The 24,146-nt window shown below is 47.6% G+C and overlaps 2 protein-coding genes across 3 annotated transcripts in view; one reads left to right on the forward strand and one right to left on the reverse strand.

Moving 5' to 3' along the window:
- The window catches only part of LOC135575281 (zinc finger protein 850-like), a 57,228-nt gene extending 39,938 nt beyond the window's left edge, over positions 1–17,290 (reverse strand). Inside the window, 3 exon segments of the mRNA XM_065049741.1 lie at positions 15,381–15,507; positions 16,169–16,330; positions 16,898–17,290. Coding sequence (XP_064905813.1) covers positions 15,381–15,507; positions 16,169–16,330; positions 16,898–17,275 — 667 coding nt within the window. The 5' untranslated portion in view covers positions 17,276–17,290.
- LOC110355742 (gastrula zinc finger protein XlCGF52.1-like) overlaps positions 1–24,146 on the forward strand; it is a 163,636-nt gene that overhangs the window by 60,904 nt on the left and 78,586 nt on the right. The gene's annotated exons all lie outside the window — the stretch shown is intronic.

Raw genomic sequence — 24,146 nt, forward strand, 5'->3', positions numbered from 1 at the left:
TTGATAGTGATGATGAATCAAGTGATGAAAAGGAGGCAATAGCCGGTGTAAAAGGAATAACCGTAACCCCGATATCTCACCGAACTAGAAACAGAGAAAAAGAAAAGGAAGCTCAAAAGAGGGGAGGATTATCAAATGTGATAGCACCCCTGTGGCAGGCGGTAGGTGTTGGGGGGGAACCAGTCTATGTAAAAGTCCCGTTTTCGCCGGGGGATTTAGTGATCTGGAAGCAGTCGGCTGGTCCTTATCGGGAAAACCCAGATAAGGTTGCAAAAGTGATTAAGATGATAATTAAGACGCAGAATCCTGATTGGGTTGATTTAGAAGTCATTCTAGATACATTCTAGATAGATTCTACTTCCTCATGCAGATGGTGGAGGAGCCGACCAGGAGAGGTGCACTGCTGGATCTCATCCTCACTAACAAGGAGGGTCTGGTAGAAGCAGTAAAGGTTGAGGGCTGCCTGGGTTGCAGTGACCACGAGATGGTGGAGTTCAGCATCTTGGGTGGCAGGAACAGAACAGCAAGTAGAATTGCAACCCTGGACTTTAGCAGAGCTAACTTTGGCCTTTTCAAGCAATTGCTGGGGGAAATCCCATGGGCAAGACTGCTTGAAGGAAAAGGGGCCCAAGATAGCTGGATTGCATTCAGAGATTGCTTCTTCCACGCTCAGGATCAGAGCATCCCCACACGTAGGAAGTCAAGGAAGGGAGCCAGGAGGCCTGCGTGGTTGAATAGGGACCTGTTTGGTATGCTCAAGCAGAAGAGGAGAGTTTACAGGTCATGGAAGCAGGGGCTGGCCACTTGGGAAGAATATAAGGCTGCTGTTAGAGGATGTAGGAAGGCAGCTGGGATAGCCAAGGCCTCCCTAGAATTACAGCTGGCGAGAGGGGTCAAGGACAGCAAAAAGAACTTTTTCAAATACATAGCAGATAAAACTAATACCAGAGGCAATGTAGGCCCACTGATGAACGTGATGGGTGCCCCGGTGGCAGAAGATACAGAGAAGGCAGAATTACTGAATGCCTTCTTTGTCTCTGTCTACTCTGCCGGAGGCTGTCCTGGGGAGCCCTGTACCCCTGAGACCCCGGATGAAGCCAGGTCAATGGAGGAGTTTGCTTTAGTTGATGAGGACTGGGTTAGGGAGCAATTAAATAGTCTGGACATCCATAGATCCATGGGTCCAGATGGGATGCATCCGCGGGTGCTGAGAGAGCTGGCTGAAGTCATTGCTGGACCACTCTCCATCATCTTTGCCAAGTCTTGGGAAACAGGGGAGGTGCCCGAGGATTGGAGGAAAGCAAATGTCACTCCAGTCTTCAAAAAGGGCAAGAAGGAGGACCTGGGTAATTATAGACCAGTCAGCCTCACCTCTGCCCCTGGGAAAGTAATGGAACAGCTTGTCCTTGGTGCCATCTCAAGGCATATCAAGGATAAGAGGGTTATTAGGGGCAGTCAGCATGGCTTTACCAAGGGTAAGTCATGCTTGACCAACCTCATAGCCTTTTATGAGAATGGAACAAGGTGGATGGATGATGGCAGAGCGGTGGATGTGGTCTACCTTGACTTCAGTAAAGCCTTTGACACAGTTTCCCACAGCATCCTCACAGCTAAGCTGAGGAGGTGTGGTCTGGACAATAGAGTAGTGAGGTGGGTTGCAAACCGGCTTAAGGAGAGAAGCCAGAGAGTGGTAGTCAATGGTGCGGAGTCTAGTTGGAGGCCAGTATCTAGTGCAGTGCCTCAGGGGTCAGTACTGAGGCCAATATTATTCAATATATTCATTAACGATTTAGAAGAGGGAATAGAGTGTACTATCAGCAAGTTTGCTGATGACACTAAGCTGGGAGGAGTGGCTGACACACCAGAAGGCTGTGCTGCCATCCAGCAGGGCCTGGACAGGCTGGAGAGTTGGGTGGGGAATAACCTAATGAAATTTAACAAGGGAAAGTGTAGAGTCCTGCATCTGGGCAGGAACAACCCCAGGTTCCAGTATAGGTTGGGAAATTACATATTAGAGAGCAGTGTAGAGGAAAGGGACCTGGGGGTCCTGGTGGACAACAGGATGACCATGAGCCAGCACTGTGCCCTTGTGGCCAGGAAGGCCAGTGGCATCCTGGGGTGTATTAGAAATGGGGTGGTTAGTAGATCGAGAGAAGTCCGCCTTCCCCTCTACTCCGCCCTGGGGAGACCACATCTGGAATATTGTGTCCAGTTTTGGGCCCCTCAGTTCAAGAAGGACAGGTAACTGCTGGAGAGGGTCCAGCGTAGGGCAACCAAGATGATTAAGGGAGTGGAGCACCTCCCTTATGAAGAAAGGCTGAGAGAGCTGGGTCTCTTTAGTTTGGAGAAGAGGAGACTAAGGGGGGACCTCATTAATGTTTATAAATATATAAAGGGTGAGTGCCATGAGGACGGAGCCAGGCTCTTCTCGGTGGCAAACAATGATAGGACAAGGGGTAATGGGATCAAGCTTGAACACAAGAGGTTCCGCTTAAATTTGAGAAAAAACTTCTTCTCAGTGAGGGTGACAGAGCACTGGAACAGGCTGCCCAGGGAGGTTGTGGAGTCTCCTTCTCTGGAGACATTCAAAACCCGCCTGGACATGTTCCTGTGCGACCTCACGTAGGTGTTCCTGCTCCAGCAGGGGGATTGGACTAGATGATCTTTTGAGGTCCCTTCCAATCCCAAACATACTGTGATACTGTGATACATTAATGGATTCTACAGAAAAGGATATGGTTATACGGGCTGCAAGGGGTAAGGTGAGAGAAGATATCCGGAATGGGAGAGTAGAGGGGAATGTTGATGAGAATTTTCCAAAGGAAGATCCCCGATGGAATTATAATACAGGAGGCGGGTTATGCCGTCTCCGGAGATATCAGGAATGGTTATTGATTGGCGTTCAAACTGCTATGCCGAAGCAAATGAATTGGTCAAAATTGTATAATGTAAGGCAGGAAAAGAATGAGTCTCCCTCAGCCTTTTTAGAAAGATTGAAAGAAGCTGCCAAAAGATATACGGATTTAGACATAGAAACGGAACAAGCGAAAACTCAGTTGGCTCTAATTTTCTTAGGGCAATCTCAAGATGACATTCGAAAGAAGCTGCAGAAATTAGAGGGTGCACAATTAAGGGATCTGGACGTAATGTTAGAAATAGCTTGGAAAGTTTATAATAATAGAGAAAAAGAACAATCGAGACGCCACCAGCAAAATTTGTTGGCTTTGATCCAGGGACAAGGCAGGGGAGTAGGGGTCCGGGGTAGGGGAGCTGGAAATAGTCAAGGAGGAGGTCAGGGACGTGGTTCGTGGAGTGCCCAAGGAACTCCCCTGAGACCCCTCATGAGGCTTGCATAATCAATGTGCTTATTGTAGGCAAGAAGGACACTGGAAAAATGAATGCCCGGCTAGGAGCCCTGTGGGTCAGATGTCCAATGCGACGGGAAATGCGGTACAGACTATGGTGTTAGGGGAATACAGTAACAACAGCTGACTATATGAAGGCACGGAAGCGAAAACCCAGAATAAGGAGCCCTTAGTGACAATACAAGTGGGAGACCGGGATGTAAGATTTTTAGTAGACACGGGGGCTACTTACTCTGTATTAAATTCCTTACAGGGGGCGGTAGGTCACAAAGCTACAATTGTTGGTGCCACAGGGAAGGAGGAAGTACGGCCATTCCTGCAACCTTTGGATTTATGTTTTGTAGAAAAGAAGCTAACCCACGAGTTCTTATATGTTCCAGATTGTCCAGTTTCTCTTTTAGGATGAGATTTGCTGACTAAATTAGATGCCACAATAACGTTTGAGGATGGAAATTTGGTAATGAAAGTTCCAGAGTCAAAGGTAGGACAAATTTTACTATTAAAGGAAAATCCAATTGTAAAAATACCACAGGCAATAGAAGATGCAGTGATTCCCACGGTATGGGAAACTGACATACCTGGGAAGTCAAAAGCAGCTAAACCTGTGAAAGTAGAGCTGAAGGAAGGTGCTGAACCGGTACGATTAAGTCAGTACCCATTGAAATTGGAAGCCAGATTAGGAATAGTATCTTTAATTGAGAAATTTTTGAAATATGGAATTCTAGAAGAATGTGAATCAGAATACAATACTCCAATCTTTCCAGTAAAGAAACCTGATGGTAGCTATCGTCTAGTCCAAGACTTATGAGTAATAAACCAGATCACTAAGGACATACATCCGGTAGTTGCAAATCCGTATACCTTGTTAACATCTGTGAAAGAGAAATATAAATGGTTTATAGTACTTGATTTAAAAGATGCCTTCTTCTGCATACCCCTTGACTAGGAAAGCAAAAAGCTATTCGCTTTCGAATGGGAGAATCCACACAACGGGAGAAAGGCCAAATTAACTTGGACACGCCTTCCACAAGGATTTAAGAATAGTCCGACTGTCTTCGGAAATCAACTAGCCAAAGAACTTGAGGAGTGGACTACGAGAGGCTATATCGGAATTCCTCGACAATGGTATTTGTTGCTGCAATATGTGGATGATATTCTGATTGCTGCTGAGACCCAAGAACTTTGCATTCAGGTAACAATTGAAATATTGAATCAATTAGGAATGAATGGATATAAAGTGTCAAAAAAATAAAGCTCAGATTGCATCCACAACTGTGATCTATCTAGGATGCGAGCTTTCTCAAGGACAGCAAAGACTGGGTATAAACCGTGTACATGCTATCTGTGCGATTTCAGAACAGCGTAACTTACATGAGTTAAGATCTTTTCTAGGAATGGCAGGATGGTGCAGGCTCTGGATCATGGACTATGGACTTATTGCCAAACCTTTATACGAGGCACAGAAGAATAAGACCTTGGTGTGGGAAAGACCACAACAAGAAGCTTTTAAAAAATTGAAACAGGCTTTAATGCAAGCGCCTGCTTTGGGCCTACCTGATCTGAGTAAAGACTTTCAGTTATTTGTACATGAACGACAGAGACTTGCTCTAGGGGTATTAACCCAACGGCTGGGATCTTGGAAAAGGCCCGTCAGTTATTTCTCTAAACAACTTGACCCGGTAAGTGCTGGATGGCCGGCGTGCTTGCGGGCGGTGGCTGCTACCGTGATATTAATTCAGGAAGTCTGGAAACTGACCATGGGGAAAAAGATCGAAGTGTTTGTATCCCACATGGTGACCACTGTATTGGAACAAAAGGGGGGCCATTGGCTTTCCCCAAGTAGAATGATGAAATATCAGGCAATTTTGACAGAGCAGGATGATGTTATCCTAAAAACAACTAACCTAATGAATCCAGCTGTGTTTTTAAGCACAGAGACTGAAGAAGAAAATCTGGAACATGATTGTGTGGAGGTCATTGAATATACCCACGCAAGTCGACCTGACCTGAAAGATACCCCATTGGAGAAGACGGATTGGGAGCTTTTTACTGACGGCAGTAGTTTTGTGGAAAGCGGAGTGCGGTATGCAGGATACGCGATTACTACTGCCAAAACAGTAATTGAAGCTAAATCCCTACCACCAAACACATCAGCACAGAAAGCTGAGTTGATAGCCCTAACTAGGGCATTAGAGCTCAGTGAGGACAAAAGGGTCAATATTTGGACCGACTCAAAATATGCATTCGGGGTTGTTCATGTACATGGAGCTCTTTGGAAAGAGCGTGGACTACTCTCCTCCCAAGGAACAAACATCAAGTACCAAAAAGAAATATTGAACTTGATTAATGCCGTTCAAAAGCCATCACTAGTTGCCATCATGCACTGTAAAGCTCATCAGAGTGGGACATCGAAAATTATTGAAGGAAACCGACTTGCTGATCAGACAGCCCGATCAGTGGCATGACGAGTCTGGATGATGGTGGGTCTTGTCTCCCAAAAGGTAAGAGCAATTGATTTATTACCTACATCTTCAGAGGCACCTGAATATTCTACAGAAGATGAGAAATTGGCAAGACTAGTAAAAGCCGTCAAGGGTAATTCTGGATGGTATGTAACCACCAACGGACAAATTGTGGTCCCAATCACAATTATAAGAGGGATACTTCAGGCGGAGCACCAGAAGTGTCATTGGGGTGCAGAAGCATTGGTAACATACATGAGAAAGTGGATTATCTCAGTCCAGATGTTAACAATGGCAAAATCTATCACAGCCAAGTGTGAAATCTGCTTGAGAAATAATCCTTTAGTAAAAAGAAAAGTAGATATGGGAAAAATTAGGACAGGTGTACAACCAGGAGATTGTTGGCAAATAGATTATGTGGAACTCCCCAAAACTCGAGGATTCAGATATCTATTAGTTGGGGTATGCACTTTTTCAGGATGGCCAGAAGCCTTCCCTTGTCGCACCAACCAGGCACAAGAAACTGGTTACTGAAGGAAATAATTCCTAGATTTGGAGTACCATTGGGAATATAATCTGATAGGGGACCACACTTTGTTGCTCAAGTGGTAAAGGAAGTCAGTAGATGTTTGGGAATTAAATGGGAATTACATACCCCGTGGAGACCCCAGTCTAGTGGCCAGGTGGAGAAAATGAATCAGACGTTAAAACGACAGCTTAGCAAAATTTGCCAGGAAGCAAAAATTCAGTGGCCCCAGGCCTTACCAATAGCGTTATTGCGAATTAGGATTAAACCCAGGAGTGGAATGTCCGTAAGCCCATACGAAATTCTGTATGGCAAACCATACGAAGCACCTGATCCGAATCCAAGTGTACATGTAAAAGGTAATCAGGATGTGTCCAATTATGTGTTGTCTCTCGGCAGGACATTGAATCGACTCAGATCCGTATTAGTGTGGAATCGCCCACTAGCACTTGAGAATCTGGTACATGATATAGAGCCTGGAGACACGGTGTATATAAGGACTTGGAGGGAAGATCCTTTAAAAGAACATTGGGACGGACCTTATCAAGTACTTTTAACTACATTTACCGCAATCAAGGTTGCTGAAATAGATTCCTGGATACATTACACCTGAGTGAAGAAAGTCCCAAAACGGTGGCAATCACAATTAGTGGGTCCAACCACACTTAAAATCACAACGCAGGATGTCTAACTTTTGTTACCGTTTTGTGTTTATAGTAGTTTATGTACCCGGACTGTATGCCACACTGATTTGCAAAGTCACTGGAGAACAATTATGTAAAACACGAAGGGCTATAGGAGATAGTGACGATACTCAAATGCCACAAGTAGTGCAGAGTGTACAGAATCAGGCAGAGAATCTGATGATAGGACTAATTCGAGATTTTGCACGAACCCAAAATGCCAGTAGCATCACTGCTTGCCTTCCCATTCCGAAATCGGCCGAAGACCCAATACAATGGGGAATAATATCTACAACCTTACCGAGAATGAATAAAGCTGGTAAGACAGTGTGTGAATCTCGCACTAGGCTGGAGCAAGTGCCAACCAAACAATGGGTAAAAAGTGGACTTAAAACAAGTATAATGTCAAGGGAAAACTGTATAAGCCGAAAAGGAAAAATAGGGCGTATCATATACGACCTCGGAGGTCCAATAGAATTACAAAAGGAAATGGGAGTAGAGTGCACGTATGAAAAATGGACTACCAAGAGGGCATATGAAAAGGTTAATCGGACCTATTGGGAATGAAAAGATCAGGATAATCAGAACATAACTGAATCGTGGAATAACATGTGGACGTTGAGTATAGTACAGCAATATCAATATAGTGAAGCATTTCCATGGTGTATACGATGGACCAATGTTATAAGAGGAGTAACAGTACCGTGGTGGAATTGCTCTCGAGTAATGACCTGCCAGAGAGATGTGAGAGAAATACCTCTGTCCATCATTAAAGTTGCAGTAATTGCAGGTTGCATTTGTCAGAAACAATTGGATCCAAAGGAAGCAATCAAAATAGGCATTGATGGAGATAAGATAGATTGTAGAGGAACTATAGGTAATGTGGGACATTTGGTTTGGGCCTTAAGTGATGGAACCTGGACAACACATTTACCGATAGCAGGACCTGTAAGGGAGGTTACTTTGGGGTTACCAACCCTATGTCCCACTTGGAAAAGGTCACCCTTGAAGAATAGGCAAGAACTCCTACAAGTTAGGCACAAATGAGAGATAGATGATGTGTGGCACGAACCATCGGGTAGTGTTAAATTCGGCTGGGCATTAGAATCTTTCTTTGCACCAATCGCAGCCTATAGAAACAGAGAAATGATTGACAGATTAATTGGACAGATGGATCGATTGGCAAGGGTAACCAAAAAGGGTTTTCGACATTTCAATATACAATTGCAAGCTACGACCAAAATGACTTTGCAGAACAGAATGGCACTTGACATAATGTTGCTAAAAGAAAATGGGGTTTGTGGGTATTTAAAAGATAGGGTTGATCATTGCTGCATTCATATCCCAAACGTAACCTCTGAAGTGGAGAAAGATATTTCCCAATTAACCCAAACAGAAAAATAACTGCAAGCGGAAAAACAAGATGTAGAGCAGAGCTGGATTGGGGCCCTGCTAGGCAAATTGAACCTGAACCTGGGGGATGGGTACATTCGTTGTTGGAAAGTTTATTTTGGCTTGCTATTATAGTTGCTCTTTTCTTTTTGCTGTATGCTTGTATTAAGCATCAAATAAGTCAATCAAACGCCAGGAACGACCGCACCTTTACTGTTCTTAGCAGACCCACTTTTGACAACCCTCCGGCTTATAAGGAAAACATAATGTAGTGAAAATGCATTGTCTAGGAATAGAAAAGCATTTTCAAAGGGGGGAAATGTTATACTTGAATTGAATTTTGTGGGCTGTGTTTTGATTCTGTAGACCATATCCAAGATTCCTACCTTATCGTAAAAGCTATGCAGGTTATATACGAGCTCATATTTTAGAGAACTGAAAGCTAGGACTTATCTTATCTTGAAAGTGCTGAGAAGGTACATTTGCTATCATCCAAGAATTTATATAATTTTATGCGAAGTGGGCATGTGCTGTGATGAAAGGTGAAAAGTACACTAGTGATGAAGACTACTTACTTCATCCTGAAGACCCCCTGAACGACCACCAGAGGACACTGCGCATGCTTAGAGTAGTTCCAAGGTGTTGCAACTGATATTGTGAAATAATCGTGTAACCTAATGAATATGCAATATACACATTGTAACTTTTATGAATATGTATGTAACCAAATTGTATAAAATACTGGAGTTTGAATCAGTGGTTGAAGCCAGCTTTGGGTGCGAACCCCTGGTTTCCCAGCGCTGAAATAAAGCACCACATATAACTACGCCCGTGGTTATGTGTCCTGAATGCTAACAATTACACCTCAAAAGGGAACACACTGGGGCTAAAGATCTTTACTGAGAAGACCAAGACCATGATAACGGTCTGAGTGTCCAGCTCTGTGATGATCTAACGTGAAATAAGAGATCCATTAGTAAGTTTGATACTGCTCTAAGAATTGACACTGGCCAAAAGTGGGGAAAAGATGAATGGACCCACAACAGACCATACAAAATCTACAAACCCAATCTTTGATTTCCCGGGTAGGGCAGCGTTGTCCGGCGGAGCTGGTGTTGCTCCAGCAGCTGCAGGGCAGCACCCGGATGTCCTGGGCTGGACTCCGCAGCAAACCAGAACTGGATTCAGGGATGCAGCGTCTGGAACTGGGCCTTGGATCGCAGGTACGACAGGCAGGATCCTCTTCAGATTCCGGCCATGGTTGAAGAGAGCGAGACCCTCGTGATCTCCCACTTCTAGTGGATGTATGATGTGTATGGGATGGAATACTTAGTTGGTCAGTTTTGGTCACCCCTTCTGTCTGCCCCTTCTTGCAAATACGCCCTTCTTACTTATGGGACATGCAAAGTTCACCAGTAACCTTGGCTGCCAAAGCAGTAAGTCTAAACCTGGGTCTCTTCTGCATACCATTGCAACCGTTGTTGTCTCCGGAGCAAACCGTGTCTGAAAAAACATGCAGTCAACTTAATAAAACTGCAGTTACTTAGAAGAGCTGAGCTGAAAGGAAATTTCACTGAAAGAGAAACTGGTCTTTTTTTTAATCAAACCAGGACAATCCATCCTGGCACATTTTTCCACCCAGCAGCAGTGCCGAGCTCCTCGCCCCCAGGCTCCTGCCAACATGAGCAGCGTGTCCTGTGCAGCGTGTGACACGCTTTGTGCTGCAGGAGCAGAACAGCGGGAGCTGTGTCCGCAGCTACAGAAGAGTGTACGAAGAGTAAGAGGTGAGACTGATGGGGGACACGAGTAACTGCCTTGGGGCATTGAAAGAAAAGACAGACAAGAATTCTGCAGGGGGAGTGAGGGGGCAGTAGCAGGAAAGCCATTCTCTCAACTGGGCAAACATTTAATTTTAAAATAAATCAGACAGATCGATGAATTTACGCAATTTTTTAAAAGCACCTGTAAAAAGCTACTTTTTTCTATTAACCAGAACCAGGGTCCACTCCTGAATTCTAAATTGTCTTCAATGGATACAGCCTTGGTTGGACAAATGAAGGAGAAAATGCAAAAAAGTAACTGTGACACACCTCTGATAACGTATCGTCGCGTTATCCATCAAGAAGCTCTGTGTGGTGTGTGCACAAGTGCAGGCACGTCGCAGTAAGAGCCAGAGGCCACGAATGCATTTGCAAAGAGCAAGTTTTCTCTTAGTCCCCTCTCGACCGGGGGATCTCCGAAGTAGCACCTAAGCTCCCTCGCAGAGGTAACACAAGCGGGGACGCGGGCGCTGGTCAGTTCAGCCCTGGGAGAAGATCACTGGGCCTGCCGAGCTCGCCCGTATTTCAAGGTTCCAGGTGGGAGCAGCCTCCCGCTCTTTCTCACAACAACGCAGGAATCTCAGGCACAGTGATAAGTTGTCTAGAGTTTCTCACAGGCCTATGTGAGGTTCTACTGTGGAGGTTCTGCTCGTCAAGCATACAAGCTCAGCAAAACAATTGCTGTGATGCATGTGCTTTTTCTACAGACAGCTGCAAGTGACTTGAGCGTATTTACATTTAACCAAACTCCTCGCCATTCTTCTGCTATATTCCCATAGAATGGACATCCAGACCGTCCAACAAGGATCTTCCATGCCATGAGCACCATGCTTCGTATTTGGAGGCTCGCGATCTGACGGCTGGTGACAGAGTCAGGATGGAGCTGGGGCAGAGTTGGGACAGACAGGGACAGAGACCCATTCTGGTTCTGCTCCGTTTCGGGGAGTTCTGTTTGGGACTGTCATTCGTTCAGCCTTTTGCCATCCTGCCGTGTTGCAGGGGCCTCTGAGCCTTTCAGCCTTTTGTGAACGTTGATGTCCTGTAGCTGCTTTGCTTTCCTCAAGTAGGCACAAGGTTGTTGAATATGAGCAGAACTTGACAACACACAGTTAGGGATTTCAGCAAATTTAGCTACTAACTAATGCAAAGTAGACAGTATACTAAAAATCACACAGTCTTAGACTTCTAAGTGATTCATTCAATTTGGAACAAATTTCTTGAAGCTAAATGACTGATACAAAAGACAAACTGGGCTCATCCAGTGATCTGAGTAACATCCGTGGGTTGAAATAAAGACAGTTTATTAGTACAGAAGAGGAAAAGAATAATGAGAATGCAAATGATGTAAGAATATACAAAACAAGTGATACACAACACAGTCGCTCACCACACGTGGACTGATGCCCAGCGCGTCACTGAGCTGTGGTGCCCCAGGCCCACTGCCCCCAGTTTCTGTACTGACCATGACATCAGATGGTAAGGAACAGCCCTTTGGCCACTTTGGGGCAGTTGTCCCAGCTGTGCCCCCTCCCAGCTGGCAGGGCACCAGAAGATGAAAAGTCCTTGGCTGCTCAGCATCAAACAAAACATTCGTGTATTAGAAACATTGTTCTCATTTTCATTCCAAAACACAGCACTAAACCAGCTACTCAGAAAAGCACTGACTCTGTCCCAAACAAAACCAGGACATCCCCCCACAGCCAGCCCCGCAGCATCCCCCAGACCCCACGGGCCCCTGAGCAGCAGATTCAGGGGGTGCCGGGCTGCGGAGGTGGCTGCAGGTTGGGGGTGCCGTGGGTGCGCTGGTGAGCCAGCATGAGCCTCTCCTTCCAAAACCGCTTCTCACAGACACCGCACTGGAAGGGCTTGGCCTCTGCCTGCCCCCCTGCTGGGGAAGGACCCTCCCTCTTCTGCTGGACACCCTCCAGCACAATATCTGGGTCCTTCGGCACACACTGGTGTCTCATCGGGTGCCACTTCTGCTTGAAGGTCTTACCGCACTTGCAACACTTGTAGGGTTCCTCCCCGGTGTGGATGCACTGGTGGATGATGAGGCTCCACTTAACTCTGAAACTCTTGCCGCAGTCGGTGCAGGTGAAGGGCTTCTCACCAGTGTGGATGCTCTGGTGTCCAAGTAGGCTTCTTTTATGGCCAAAGCTCTTACCGCACTCGGTGCAGGTGAAGGGCTTCTCCCCGGTGTGAATGCGCTAGTGGATGATGAGGGTCATCTTTGCCCTCAAGCTCTTGCCGGAGTCGTTGCAGGTGAAGGGTTTCTCCCGCTTGTGGATGTGCTGATGCTGAAGCAGGAGTTTTCTCTGACTGAAGCTCTTACCGCATGTAGCGCAGGTGAAGGGCTTCTCCCCGGTGTGGATGCTCTGGTGCCCAAGCAGGCTTCTCTTCTGGCTGAAGCTCTTACCGCAATGCGATCAGGTGAAGCACTTCTCCCTAGTGTGGATGCGCTGGTGGATGATGAGTTTCTTCTTCTCCCTGAAGCTCTGGCCACAGTCATTGCAGGTAAAGGGCTTCTCCCCAGTGTGGACGCGCTGGTGGAGGACGAGGGTCTTCTTTGCCCTGAAACCCTGGCCACAGTCGTTGCAGGTGAAGGGCTTCTCCCCGGTGTGGATGCGCTGGTGGATGATGAGGGTCTTCTTCTCCCGGAAGCTCTTACCACACTCGGTGCAGGAGAAGGGCTTCTCCCCGGTGTGGATGCGCTGGTGAAGGATGAGGGTCTTCTTCTCCCTGAAACTCTGGCCACAGTCAGTGCAGCTGAAGGGCTTTTCCCCCGTGTGGATGCGCTGGTGGGTGATGAGGGCCTGTTTTAATGTGAAGCTCTTGCCGCACTCATTGCAGGCGAAGGGCTTCTCCCCAGTGTGGATGTGCTGGTGAATCAGGAGGCTGTTCTTGTGGCTAAAGCTCTTACCGCACTCAGTGCAGGTGAAGGGCTTCTCTCCAGTATGGATGCGCTGGTGAGTCAGCAGGCTGCTCTTCTGGCTGAAGCTCTTACCGCACTCGGTGCAGGCAAAGGGCTTCTCCCCAGTGTGGATGCGCTGGTGAGTGTTGAGGGTCCCCTTCTCCGTAAAGCTCTTGCCACAGTCGGTGCAGGCAATGGGCTTCTCCCCAGTGTGGATGCGATGGTGGATGATGAGTTTGTTCTTCTCACTGAAGCTCTCGCCACAGTCAGTGCAGCTGAAGGGCTTCTCCCCGGTGTGGATGCGCTGGTGGGTGATGAGGGCATGCTTTCCTGTGAAGCTCTTGCCGCACTGCGTGCAGGTGAAGGGCTTCTCCCCAGTGTGGATGTGCTGGTGAATAAGGAGGCTGTTCTTGTGGCTAAAGCTCTTACCGCACTCAGTGCAGGTGAAGGGCTTCTCCCCAGTGTGGATGCGCTGATGAGTCAGCAGGCTGCTCTTCTTCCTGAAGCTCTTACCGCACTCCGTGCAGGCAAAGGGCTTCTCCCCCGTGTGGATGCGCTGGTGAGTGATGAGGGTCCACTTCTCCGTAAAGCTCTTACCACAGTCAGTGCAGGTAAAGGGCTTCTCCCCGGTGTGGATGCGCTGGTGGATGATGAGTTTGTTCTTCTCACTGAAGCTTTTGCCACAGTCAGTGCAGCTGAAGGGCTTCTCCCCAGTGTGGATGCGCTGGTGGATGATGAGATACCTCTTGGCTCTGAAGCTCTTGCCACAGTCAGTGCAGGTGAAGGGCTTCTCTCCTGTGTGAATGTGCTGGTGAATCAGGAGGCTGCTCTTGTGGCTAAAGCTCTTACCGCACTCAGTGCAGGTGAAGGGCTTCTCTCCAGTGTGGATGCGCTGGTGGATGATGAGTTTCTTCTTCTCCCTGAAGTTCTTGCCACAGACAGTGCAGCTGAAGGGCTTCTCCCCAGTGTGAATGTGCTGGTGAATCAGGAGGCTGTTCTTGTGGCTAAAGCTCTTACCGCACTCAGTGCAGGTGAAGGGCTTCTCTCCAGTGTGGATGCGCTGGTGGATGATGAGTTTGTTCTTCTCCCTGAAGCTTTTGCCACAGTCAGTGCATGTGAAGGGCTTCTCCCCGGTGTGGATGCGCTGGTGGATGATGAGATACCTCTTGGTGCTGAAGCTCTTCCCACAGTCGGTGCAGCTGAAAGGCTTCTCCCCACTGTGAACGTGCTGGTGACTCAGCAGGTGCTGCCTCTGGACAAAGCTCCTGACTCCATTGACCCCCCTCTGGGTCCCGGGGCCAACAGCTGCTGGGGAGGAGAAAACGGGGTCACTGGCACCAACATCATGGGCATGTTGGACACTCCCCCACGGGGAGCAGCAAGGGCACCCTGCCAGCCCCCCACCCTTGCAGTTGCATGGATCACCCAAGGCAAGGAGACAGTGCAACCTTGACCCACCTGACCCTGGGTACCAACCTGGCACAGGTCTCTCGTGCCTCTGCCACTCCCGAGGGGGCTCTGGCATGCACGGTGTCTCTTCTCGCTCCATCTTGCAGATGATCTCTGGTTTGACGTTGGCCCAGCCTATCCGGAGTATAGAGAGAAGCCCCCTCTCCCGCACTGCCGGGACAGCAGCACCGGCCCCCGCACCCACAGCCCCAGCATCCCCCCCACCCTGCTCCTCTCTCATGTCCCTGCCAGGCTGCGGCTTCAGCCCCCACATCCCTGCACCTACAGCCTCCTCTCGCCTCGCCCCCGTCACCTCGGCCACTCTCCTGCAGACAGGACACCTGGGAACAGCTCAAAGCTGCACCTGGGAGGTTTAGACTAGACACGAGGAAGCATTTATGTACTGAGGGGGTGATCAAACCCTGGAACAGGCTGCCTGGAGAGGCAGTCGATGACCCAAGCCTCGCCCTGTTTGAGAGACATTTGGACAATGCCCTTAACAAGATGCTGCAGTTTGTGGTCAGCCCTAAAGTGGTCACACAGTTGGACTAGATGAGCACTGTAAGTCTCCTTCATCTCAAATGGGCTATTCCATCCCATCCCATCCCAATTCTCTCAGGAACACTCTCCACAGGACGCTGCCTGGCAGGGTAAAACCTGCAATTGCAACCACCATGTCAACTCTTGGACAGCCCTTTCAATGGCTCCAGCTCACTTAAAGAGATGAATTCTTACTTGACCCCAGCCCAACATCACCAGAGAGAGTCCTCACCCAGCGAGGCGACCATCTCATAGTTCTCCAGCATCACCTCCCGGTAGAGCTGCCGCTGACAGCCCGACAGCTTTGCCCACTCCTCGGGGGAGAAGAAGAGCGCCACGTCCTCAAACGTCACCGACATCTGCAGCAAGAAGCACACTCGGCTCAGCACACCCCACCGCAAGGTTGCTAAACACCTCTGCCGAAACCTCACTACTGCCAGGCAGAGCCTCACTGGCACCAGGGGCTTGGGCATTCCAAGGGGAACACCGGGAGACCTCAGAGAATCCTGTGCAAGGGAAGGCTGGGGGCAGAGGGGCAATGTTGGCACAGCCAGGTGGCACAGTATGGTCACTGGGGCATGGGGGGCTCTCTCAGCACGTTGCTGGGTTCAGGGACACTCCACCAGCTGTGCCACGAGAGGGGCAGGTCTGGCAGGCTTACAGGCAAGTTTCCCCTGTTCATTCCAGATCGAGGATCCATACCAGAGCAGCAGGGACTGTGCCCTGTCCCACACTCACGCCACAAACGCGATCACCCACCAGGACCGGACACAGCACCGTGACACAAGGGCTGGCCCGAGGCCTGGCAGCAGGCACGCTCCTGCCTGCCCCTGCCCGTGGTGCGGCTCAGCGGGCAGGAACGGGAGCACCCTGCACCGCACCGGCTCTCAAAACACTTCGCACGCACACAGACCCACAGCAGCAGGTCCCAGGGGCGTTTTGCCACCGCTGCACCACAGCACCAGCCATGGCAATCCCAGCCCGTGGTGTCCCCAGAGCCGGGGCATGCCTGACACCCACCTTGCCGCAGCAGCCTGGAGCCCAGCGCGTCCCTGCTCTCGGCGCGGAGATGGAGGCCCGTGCAGGTATTGATCCGGGAAGAGGGAGGCGGGATGCTCCGGATTCCACTCGAGATGCCTGTCCCGTCACCAGCCGCACCAGCACAGCCAGGACAGATGGTCTCTGCAAGCACAACATTTTCATGAAGAAATCAGGCGCAGAATTTCATTCACCTGCCCACAGCTGCCTTCCCTGCACCCCGAGCCTCCACAGCTACGGGGAGAATGACCCACCAAAGGATCCAAACAGCTTGGGATAAAAGCGAGAAAGAGTCACGAAAAGAAAGGTGTTTCATAAGCCTCCGAGTACCCAAATCTTGCTCCGGTGCCCCACAAGGGCAGCACGAAGATGTGTGGGGGTGTCCCGGGGGTCTGAGCACCCGGTCCGGCCCCAGCCCAGCCCTTCCCAGCGCCGGGGCCGCCAGGGCCGGATCCAGGGGGGCCCGGGCGGCTGGGACACGGAGCAGCGTGTCCGCGTTGCACGGGGGCCACGGGGCGAGCCGGGGAAAGGCCGGAGCGCCGGGGGGAGCCGGGCCCTAAGGGGAGTGCGGGGGGGTCCGGCAGGGCTGGGGGGCGGCCGGCGGAGGGGAGAGCACGGGAGAGGCCGTCGGGGCCGAGTCCCCTCCGCCGGGACCCCGCGGGCCAGCAGCGACCATCCCCGTGCCGCGGGCCCGCCGCCCGCCGCCCCTACCTGCGCCGGGGCCGCGCCGCCAGCCCCGCGCGGACAAAGGCGGCGCCGGGAGCCGCCGGCAGCGTCAGCCCGGGAGGGCCGCCCGCCGCCGGTGCAGCACGGGAGGTGTAGTCCTGCCGCTCCGCCCCGCTCGGCTCGGGGGGGCGGGCACCGGGAGCACCGCTGTGTCCTTGCGGCCCCTGGCCCTGCCCGCCACCCCTGGCCACTCGGGTCCCCTGCAAATGGAGTCCTGGGCTCGGGGGCACCGAGACACGGCGGGACACGCCGGCTGGTGGGGACAGGCCCGGTGGCTGTTGGCAAACATTCCTTTGCCTTGTCTACTCGGACGGGTCCCATCTCCCCCTCGCAGGTCAGAGTCATCACTGTGTGTCTCATCATCGTGAGAGCCACAACCCTGGTGGCAGCACCAGCCAAAAAGCCAAGTGTTGACTCACATCATGTGTCTGCTTCTGCCTGCACCCTTTCCTCTGACTGGGGAAAACAGAGATACAGATATTTGAGCACCTATCCCTTTCAATTGCACCCCTAGAGATTCACAGCCTTGCTTGATTCTGCCCAGGTTCCACCTTGCCCTGACATTTGTGCCCACGTGAAAGAGCAATAAGGAATAACGGGCCACATTTTAAAAAAGTTGTGGCATCTCCTCAGTCACATCCCGGACGTCAGCACCTGGAAGGCAGCAAAGTCACACAATCCCCTGTTGGGCTGAATAAACAGGTGCCTCGGTGGCCCTCAGCAGAGAGTTCTCTATGACAAGCCATCATCATTTCCTTTGCTGATTTCTAGCGTCCATCTGTGGAGGAGTTTTGATAGATAAAGATCTGTTGCTGAATTAGTCAGGCTCAAAGGAATCTCAAGGCTGCTTCGAGAGGCTGAGAACAGAATCTGCTATGAGAAAGAGGGGCGTTCCTCAATCAGCGGGGTCCTGGCGTGGCGTGAATCATCGGACGTATCATCAGTGAGACTCCAGCGCACGGACAGCCCACGATCCTCATTTAGCGAATCCATGCTTGGAGTGTGGACGCGTGATTAGAATATAGTTGCATATATAAGGAGGCTGGTTTCTGTAATAAATGGCTTTAGCGTGATTCACATTGAATCGAATTCTTTGCTGAGTCCTTTATCGCTCCAACAAATGGTGACCCCGACATGATACTCTGAACGGCGTACCACTAAGATCGGGAAAAAGCCTGGAGCGGCCCAGCCGGAGGCGGATCAGCTGGACTGAGAACCGGGAGGAGGCGTATGGACGTTCCGCATTAATTTTGTTGAAGAAATCACTGGAAAAGGTGAGCGGCTGGGAGCAGGAGGAGGGAAAAGTGAAGTTATGGGGCAAAATATGTCCTTGAGGAAGAAGCTATAGTTAAACTTCTCCTGCATATTCTCTCTATGAGAGGACTTAAATAGGAAGAAAGTAACATATGTAGACTATTAATTCGGTATAGAATTAATGGCTACCCGGGAGAAAACAAGGCTTTTAAACGTTAACTTTGGGACGATAAAGGGCAGAAATTATGGAATAAGGTCAGCAATGGAGATGATAAAGAAAGTAAATCACTAGCGACTACATGGAAGCTTATAATTTCCCACTTAAAAGACTTTAAGGCTGAGCGGGCTGCTGTTGCCAGAATTTTTCCAGCGTTGCAGCCTGATAATGATCCTAAAAATAACTGTGAAGTTTACCGGATCGTGTCTTTTGACCCCCTCCCCACTCCATCCCCTGTTGTGCCGTCGGCACCCCCTACGATACAGCAGTCTGGGACGGAGGGAAGAAAATTACCGAGTGGATGGACTCCTATACCATTACCCGACTCTAGAGAGATCAAGAAGTCCAAAGGACTGGAATCAGACAACTTGTCAAAAGAACTGGTGAAAGCTGAGAATGCTAAAGTCGTAAATAAGTGTAATATCAGTCCTTTTACTGATTTGTGTCTGCTTGTACTGCCTTCTACCCCTCTAACTCCTACAAGAGAGCAGAAGGAGTCGCCGGACAAGAACTGGGCAAAAGAATTGTGTGAAAGATCAGATCAGCTATTAGCGAGTGGATCCAACAGTCAGCAATGCGGTCACGCTGATCGTGACGGGAAAGGGGATGCGCTTGGGGACTCAGGTTATACGAATAATTATGATGCTAGAAAGTATTGGCGAGAATGTGCACTGTTCCAAACACCCCTGTTATTAATGATTCTCCAGCACCGTTCAAGTCCGTGTTAGCTGATGACTCGGAAGAGGATGAGGGTTTGAAGCATTTTTCTTGAAAAGTTAAGTATGTGTACGAGTTGCCCTGAGATCAGATAAGAACCATGAAAAACTCAAGCAAAATTAGACCTATCCAATGTAACAGCTATAGATCATTTAGAACGGAACGATGGGGATTCGTTGAAAGGGGCAGGTATCCCACAACTCCTGGAAGAGACACTAATTGACACACCACAACTACAGACACGATAAGTTTCTGAAATCCTGAGGCAGTCAAGAGATCTTGCATATCAAGCTATGAGAGAGGTGTCTGAAACCAACAAAGCAGCCAAATCATTTGCAACTATTAATCAGGGTCCCAATGAGAATTACAGGCAATTTATTGACCATCTTCAAGAGGCCATCAGTAAGCAGGTCGAAAACTTAGAAGCTAAGGAAGCACTAGTTTTGAGATTAGCAGTAGAGAATGCTAATGTTTGCTATCAACATGTTATTTGCGAGTTTTACAGTACATATTATGTGCTCCTGTTTATTGCCTCTCTGAAAATCAAGCAGCTTGTCAGGAATGTGAGTTAATTGTTTTCAAGCAGCCCTGTGCCTTCCTCCCCCTCCCACCCCTCCCTCTTCTCAAGGTTTTTACTTGCAAGATGGGGTCAGGAATAATTGTTTTCAGTTGTGTTCCTAAAAAATCAGTATTGGGAGGTGTTTTAAAACTTAGGAAAGCACTCGGAATTATAAGGAAGGAAGATCTTGTTAAATACTGAAATCAGTGTTGGCTGCTGTATAAGTTAAATGATTGGTAAAAGTGTCCGGAGAATAGAATCTTGTTGCGATTAATGTTGGTTTTGAGGCCAGAAGAGCAGGACAAAATAAATCTTTACAAGAAATCATTAAATCATTTCAGACAGTTTTACAGGTGGGGCGATTTGAACTTCAACAAGATGAGAGAGAATTAGCTGATAACACACAGGTCAGAAAACTTGTTAAAGTCTGCAAGATGCTTCCCTTAGTAACCTGTTTTCTTTGTGGGTATCTGTTTAAGTATGTTGCAATTTTGGTAGGTCTGTGCTATATGGTACCATAAGTTCCCAGTCTGTTAAATCATGAGAATCCGTTGACTCAAAATGTGCATTTTGTGATAATACAGAAGATCATGAGTAATTTAGTTCTTTACTGCGTGAATGTAACGGTAAAATTTTGTGTGTAGTAGCTGTTATTTTTCTTTCTAGCATGCTACCTTTATTCCGGCATTCAGACTTGCGCAACTCTGTGACAGGCTGTGTCTCATCTCGTTGTGCTGGATTTGGTTTTTCCGTATGCACATCATGTAAAGAATCCTGGTTTTGGAATAACAGTTGTAGTGCACCAGATGAGACACTAAACAAAACAAAACAGAAAAAAAAGGCCTTGCCCAGTCCAGCTCGCTGCGGCGGCGGGGGGGCGGGTGCTGATGGGGCTCCAGCGCGCACTGACCTGTTTTGGCAGGAGACCCAGAGGTACCTCCACCTGGCTGAGCAGTGAGCGGCCCAAAGGTGCAATGCAAAAACTGAAATGTTGTCTTAAATTAGTGTGACTGTGATCCATCTGCATATTTGAACTGGGTATTTGGTTTTCAAATCTGAGCTCAGTATTTTAGTTTGCATATTCATATTTGGTACCAAAAGAATCTTGTTTGGGGAGATAATTACAAAATGGCAACCGGTTCCACTGCTAAAATTCCACCTTGCTCCCCCTTAGGATGGATCCTTATACATTAGAGTAATTGCTTATATTGTTAGAAAAGCATTTAAATTGTTAAAATGCTATGATAGATGTGAATTTAGAAGAGGTTGTATTTAAAAATTGCTAGAATATTAACTGATTTGGATCTAGGAAAATAGACTAATGGATTTATGTTTGTTATACTGGTTTATACTGTTTTTTGACATCTCTAAATTGTAAAAGGCAAATGGAGCTAAGGAATGTAACTATTGCTGAGCTACTTGAAATTGCATATAAAGTGTATTATGGCTGGAATGAAATGGGAAAACAAAAGACCAAAACATCCCAGGCCTGTGTGCAGCTCATTGTAACTGAGAAGTTTCCCAGAGCCTCCCACTTCGTACCAGCCATTATGCCAGCTGCGTGGCCTTGGTTATATCTAAAACTGCAAAGAAAAAAACAACTGGAAAAACCTGGCTGCCTGCTTTTAAAGCAGTGAAAGGGGGGTTCTCTCTCCCCCCACACTGCAGCAATGTAATACTCAATGGAGCAGTCTGAGGGTGAAGTTTAAAGGCATCCTTAGCAGACCCATAGTTCTAATGAAACTGGAAAATTAAACCAAAAATTTGTTAATAGACTTATTCTGTGGTAACTAGTTGTAAGAGACTTCTTAGTAAATTCACCATGCTAGTTTTTGAGGTCATGGGACACAACGAAAGAAAGGCCGTTTTTTGAGACAAATGGAATGCCAGATTTGGAACAAAGTTCCAAACATGAATTCTTGTATTTGCCCAAAAGTCCTATACCTCTCTTGAGTCAGGATTTGTTAAGTAAATTGTAAGCTCAAATAACGTTTTCTGAGAATTCTGTTTAGTTGCATGTCCTACAAGAAGCTGCTGGGATGGTGGAGTTCTGCTTGCTGCAAATGAGAAATCTCCAAGGAAATTTCAAATGCTGTATTTCCACTAGTATTAACAGCCAATGTTTTGATAAAGCAAATACTACACTAATAGATCTGAAATAGGACTTTGATTTGGTAAGGGAAAACAATATCCAATAAATATGACAGCCAAAATGGAGTTGGAAACATTGAGGAATAAATTTATGACAACTTTACAGGCTGTCTGCATTCGATTGGACTTGCAGATTTGTCTATGAAACAACCTGTGGCTATTGTGGGGCAGTATGATGAGAATGCTAACAGACTGATATACCACTTGTCACTCTGATCAAGAAAATGCAGGGAATGAATTTAAGTCTTAATAGGCCATGATCCTTTTGTCTTATATGTACCATTTGTGAAATTGAATTCTGATTTTTTTTTTTTTTTTTGTAATCTATGTCTTTATAAATTGCACTAGCTGGTTTTCTTAACAGCACAGCTTTTGGCATGCGTAAACGTAAAATGTAAATTGCTGCAGAACCTGCAAGTCTTTCACATCAGGTCACAGACCATACGTGTATCTGGTCTGATCCTACATACTTGCACGGTTTTTGTTGATGGTTCTGGGCAGTCTCATAAAGCTGTAGTGGTTTGGCGTGAAGACAACAATTGGCATAATTCTGTAAAAATTATTGAAGGTTCAACCCAATGAGCAGAACTTGGCTCAGCTTTACATTACTTGGAGTTTTTAAGGAGGAACCTCTAAATTTGATTTGTGATTCTGAGTACATAGTCAAGATCTAACACACGTATCTGATTCTGAACAGTGTTTTTTGTTTTGGTTTGGTTTTTTCAAAAACAAAAAGGGGGGAGAAGTAGGGAAACCACCACAAAACCAATTGTCAAAAGCATTGTACGTGATGAATCCCTTATATCTAAGTGGTGCAGCCCAAATTTGCCCTGTGATGAAACACTTTGCAAGTGTGACCCAAAAGTATGCTAAATCAGAAAGAACCTACATTAGTTATGGCCAAATCACTAGTTTATGGTCAATGGCCACATCAACTGATAAACTGGGGGAGAGGTTATGCTTGTGTCTTTACAGATCAAGGGCTGCAATGTTTGCTGGCACGAAACGTGAAACCTGTGTTATCTTCCTGACAATGATTGCTGCAGCTGCTGTGTTTTGGATGCCTGCACAGACAAAGACTAACATGTGGATTACTTTAGCCAACATGACTGACCAGGACTCCATATGCCTAATTACGATGCCTCCGGAAAACCCGTTCCACACATGCTTGGTTGGTGTCTTCCTTGATGACTACAGCAGCATCACACGACTGTTTCAAAAGAGTGGTCAGTGCAGGGGCATTGCAACGGACTGTAGTGATACCAACATGGCACTTTGGATTAATTGCCTCCTGGAAGCAGATATTGAACCACAGGAACTGGAATTGCTGGCATCTATGCCCATGGACGCTTGTATCAACCTGGTTTGTGAAAAGTGTCAGAACAATATACGAGAACATGAATGGATAAACTGCAAAATATTAATGCTACCCTTGGTGACTCTGGAAATGAAACTCAATGGTGTAATGCCTCGCAGAAGAATCCAAGGGGTGTAACTGATAATGTGGGAGAGCGACCCCAAACCCTCCTGTATGGTGTATTCTTGATCTGTGGAGACAGAGCCTGGCCAGGAATTCCTTCTAATTCTGTTGGAGGACTGTGTATTTAGGGACTATTAACTCTCTTAACGCCCAATGTATCTGATAATAGATCACAGAAGAGCAAGACAAGAAAAACACTTTTTGCGTGTATATGAATCAAAATGTGATGATAATGTAGATTTTTGGGGATCAAGGTTAAGAGTTTTAGGATCTCTTGTATCTGGTGTTGGCACAGCTAAAGCTTTAAATATTTTAGAAAAATTATGATGCTGGCTGGTTAAGCAAACTAACAGAACTTCTAAGGCTTTAAGTGGACTTTTGTTAGATGTAGATTCTGTAAGACATGCCACACGGCAGAGTAGAGCTGCGATAGAATTTTTGTTATTAGCTCAAGGACATGGGTGTGAAGATTTTGATGGGATTTGTTAAATAAATTGCTTAGTGGTTGGGGGTTTTTAGGATGGTTGTTATCAGTAGCGAAAACAGGACTGATTGTTTTGATGATTGTTGTGGTTGTGTTACTAATGTTGTCATGCATGATTTCTCTGCTGCAAAGGGCCCTGCAGCGGACAACGAGGGCAGCATTTTTAGCACAAATACAAAGAGGGGGAATTGTGAGGGACTACGGTGGGTCCGTGGACTCCCTGATGGAGGGCATGGGAACAGAAATTAGCCTTGAAGGTATGAAGGCCTACCTGTGAAAAAGATGGGAGTAAAGGAGTATCCGGAGATGTTAAGGATATATCTGTGAGAGAGAAGCGAGTAGAAGAGTAACATTGATGATAGCAAAATTAGC

Source organism: Columba livia, chromosome 1, assembly GCF_036013475.1.
Source record: "Columba livia isolate bColLiv1 breed racing homer chromosome 1, bColLiv1.pat.W.v2, whole genome shotgun sequence".
Lineage (NCBI taxonomy): Eukaryota > Metazoa > Chordata > Aves > Columbiformes > Columbidae > Columba > Columba livia.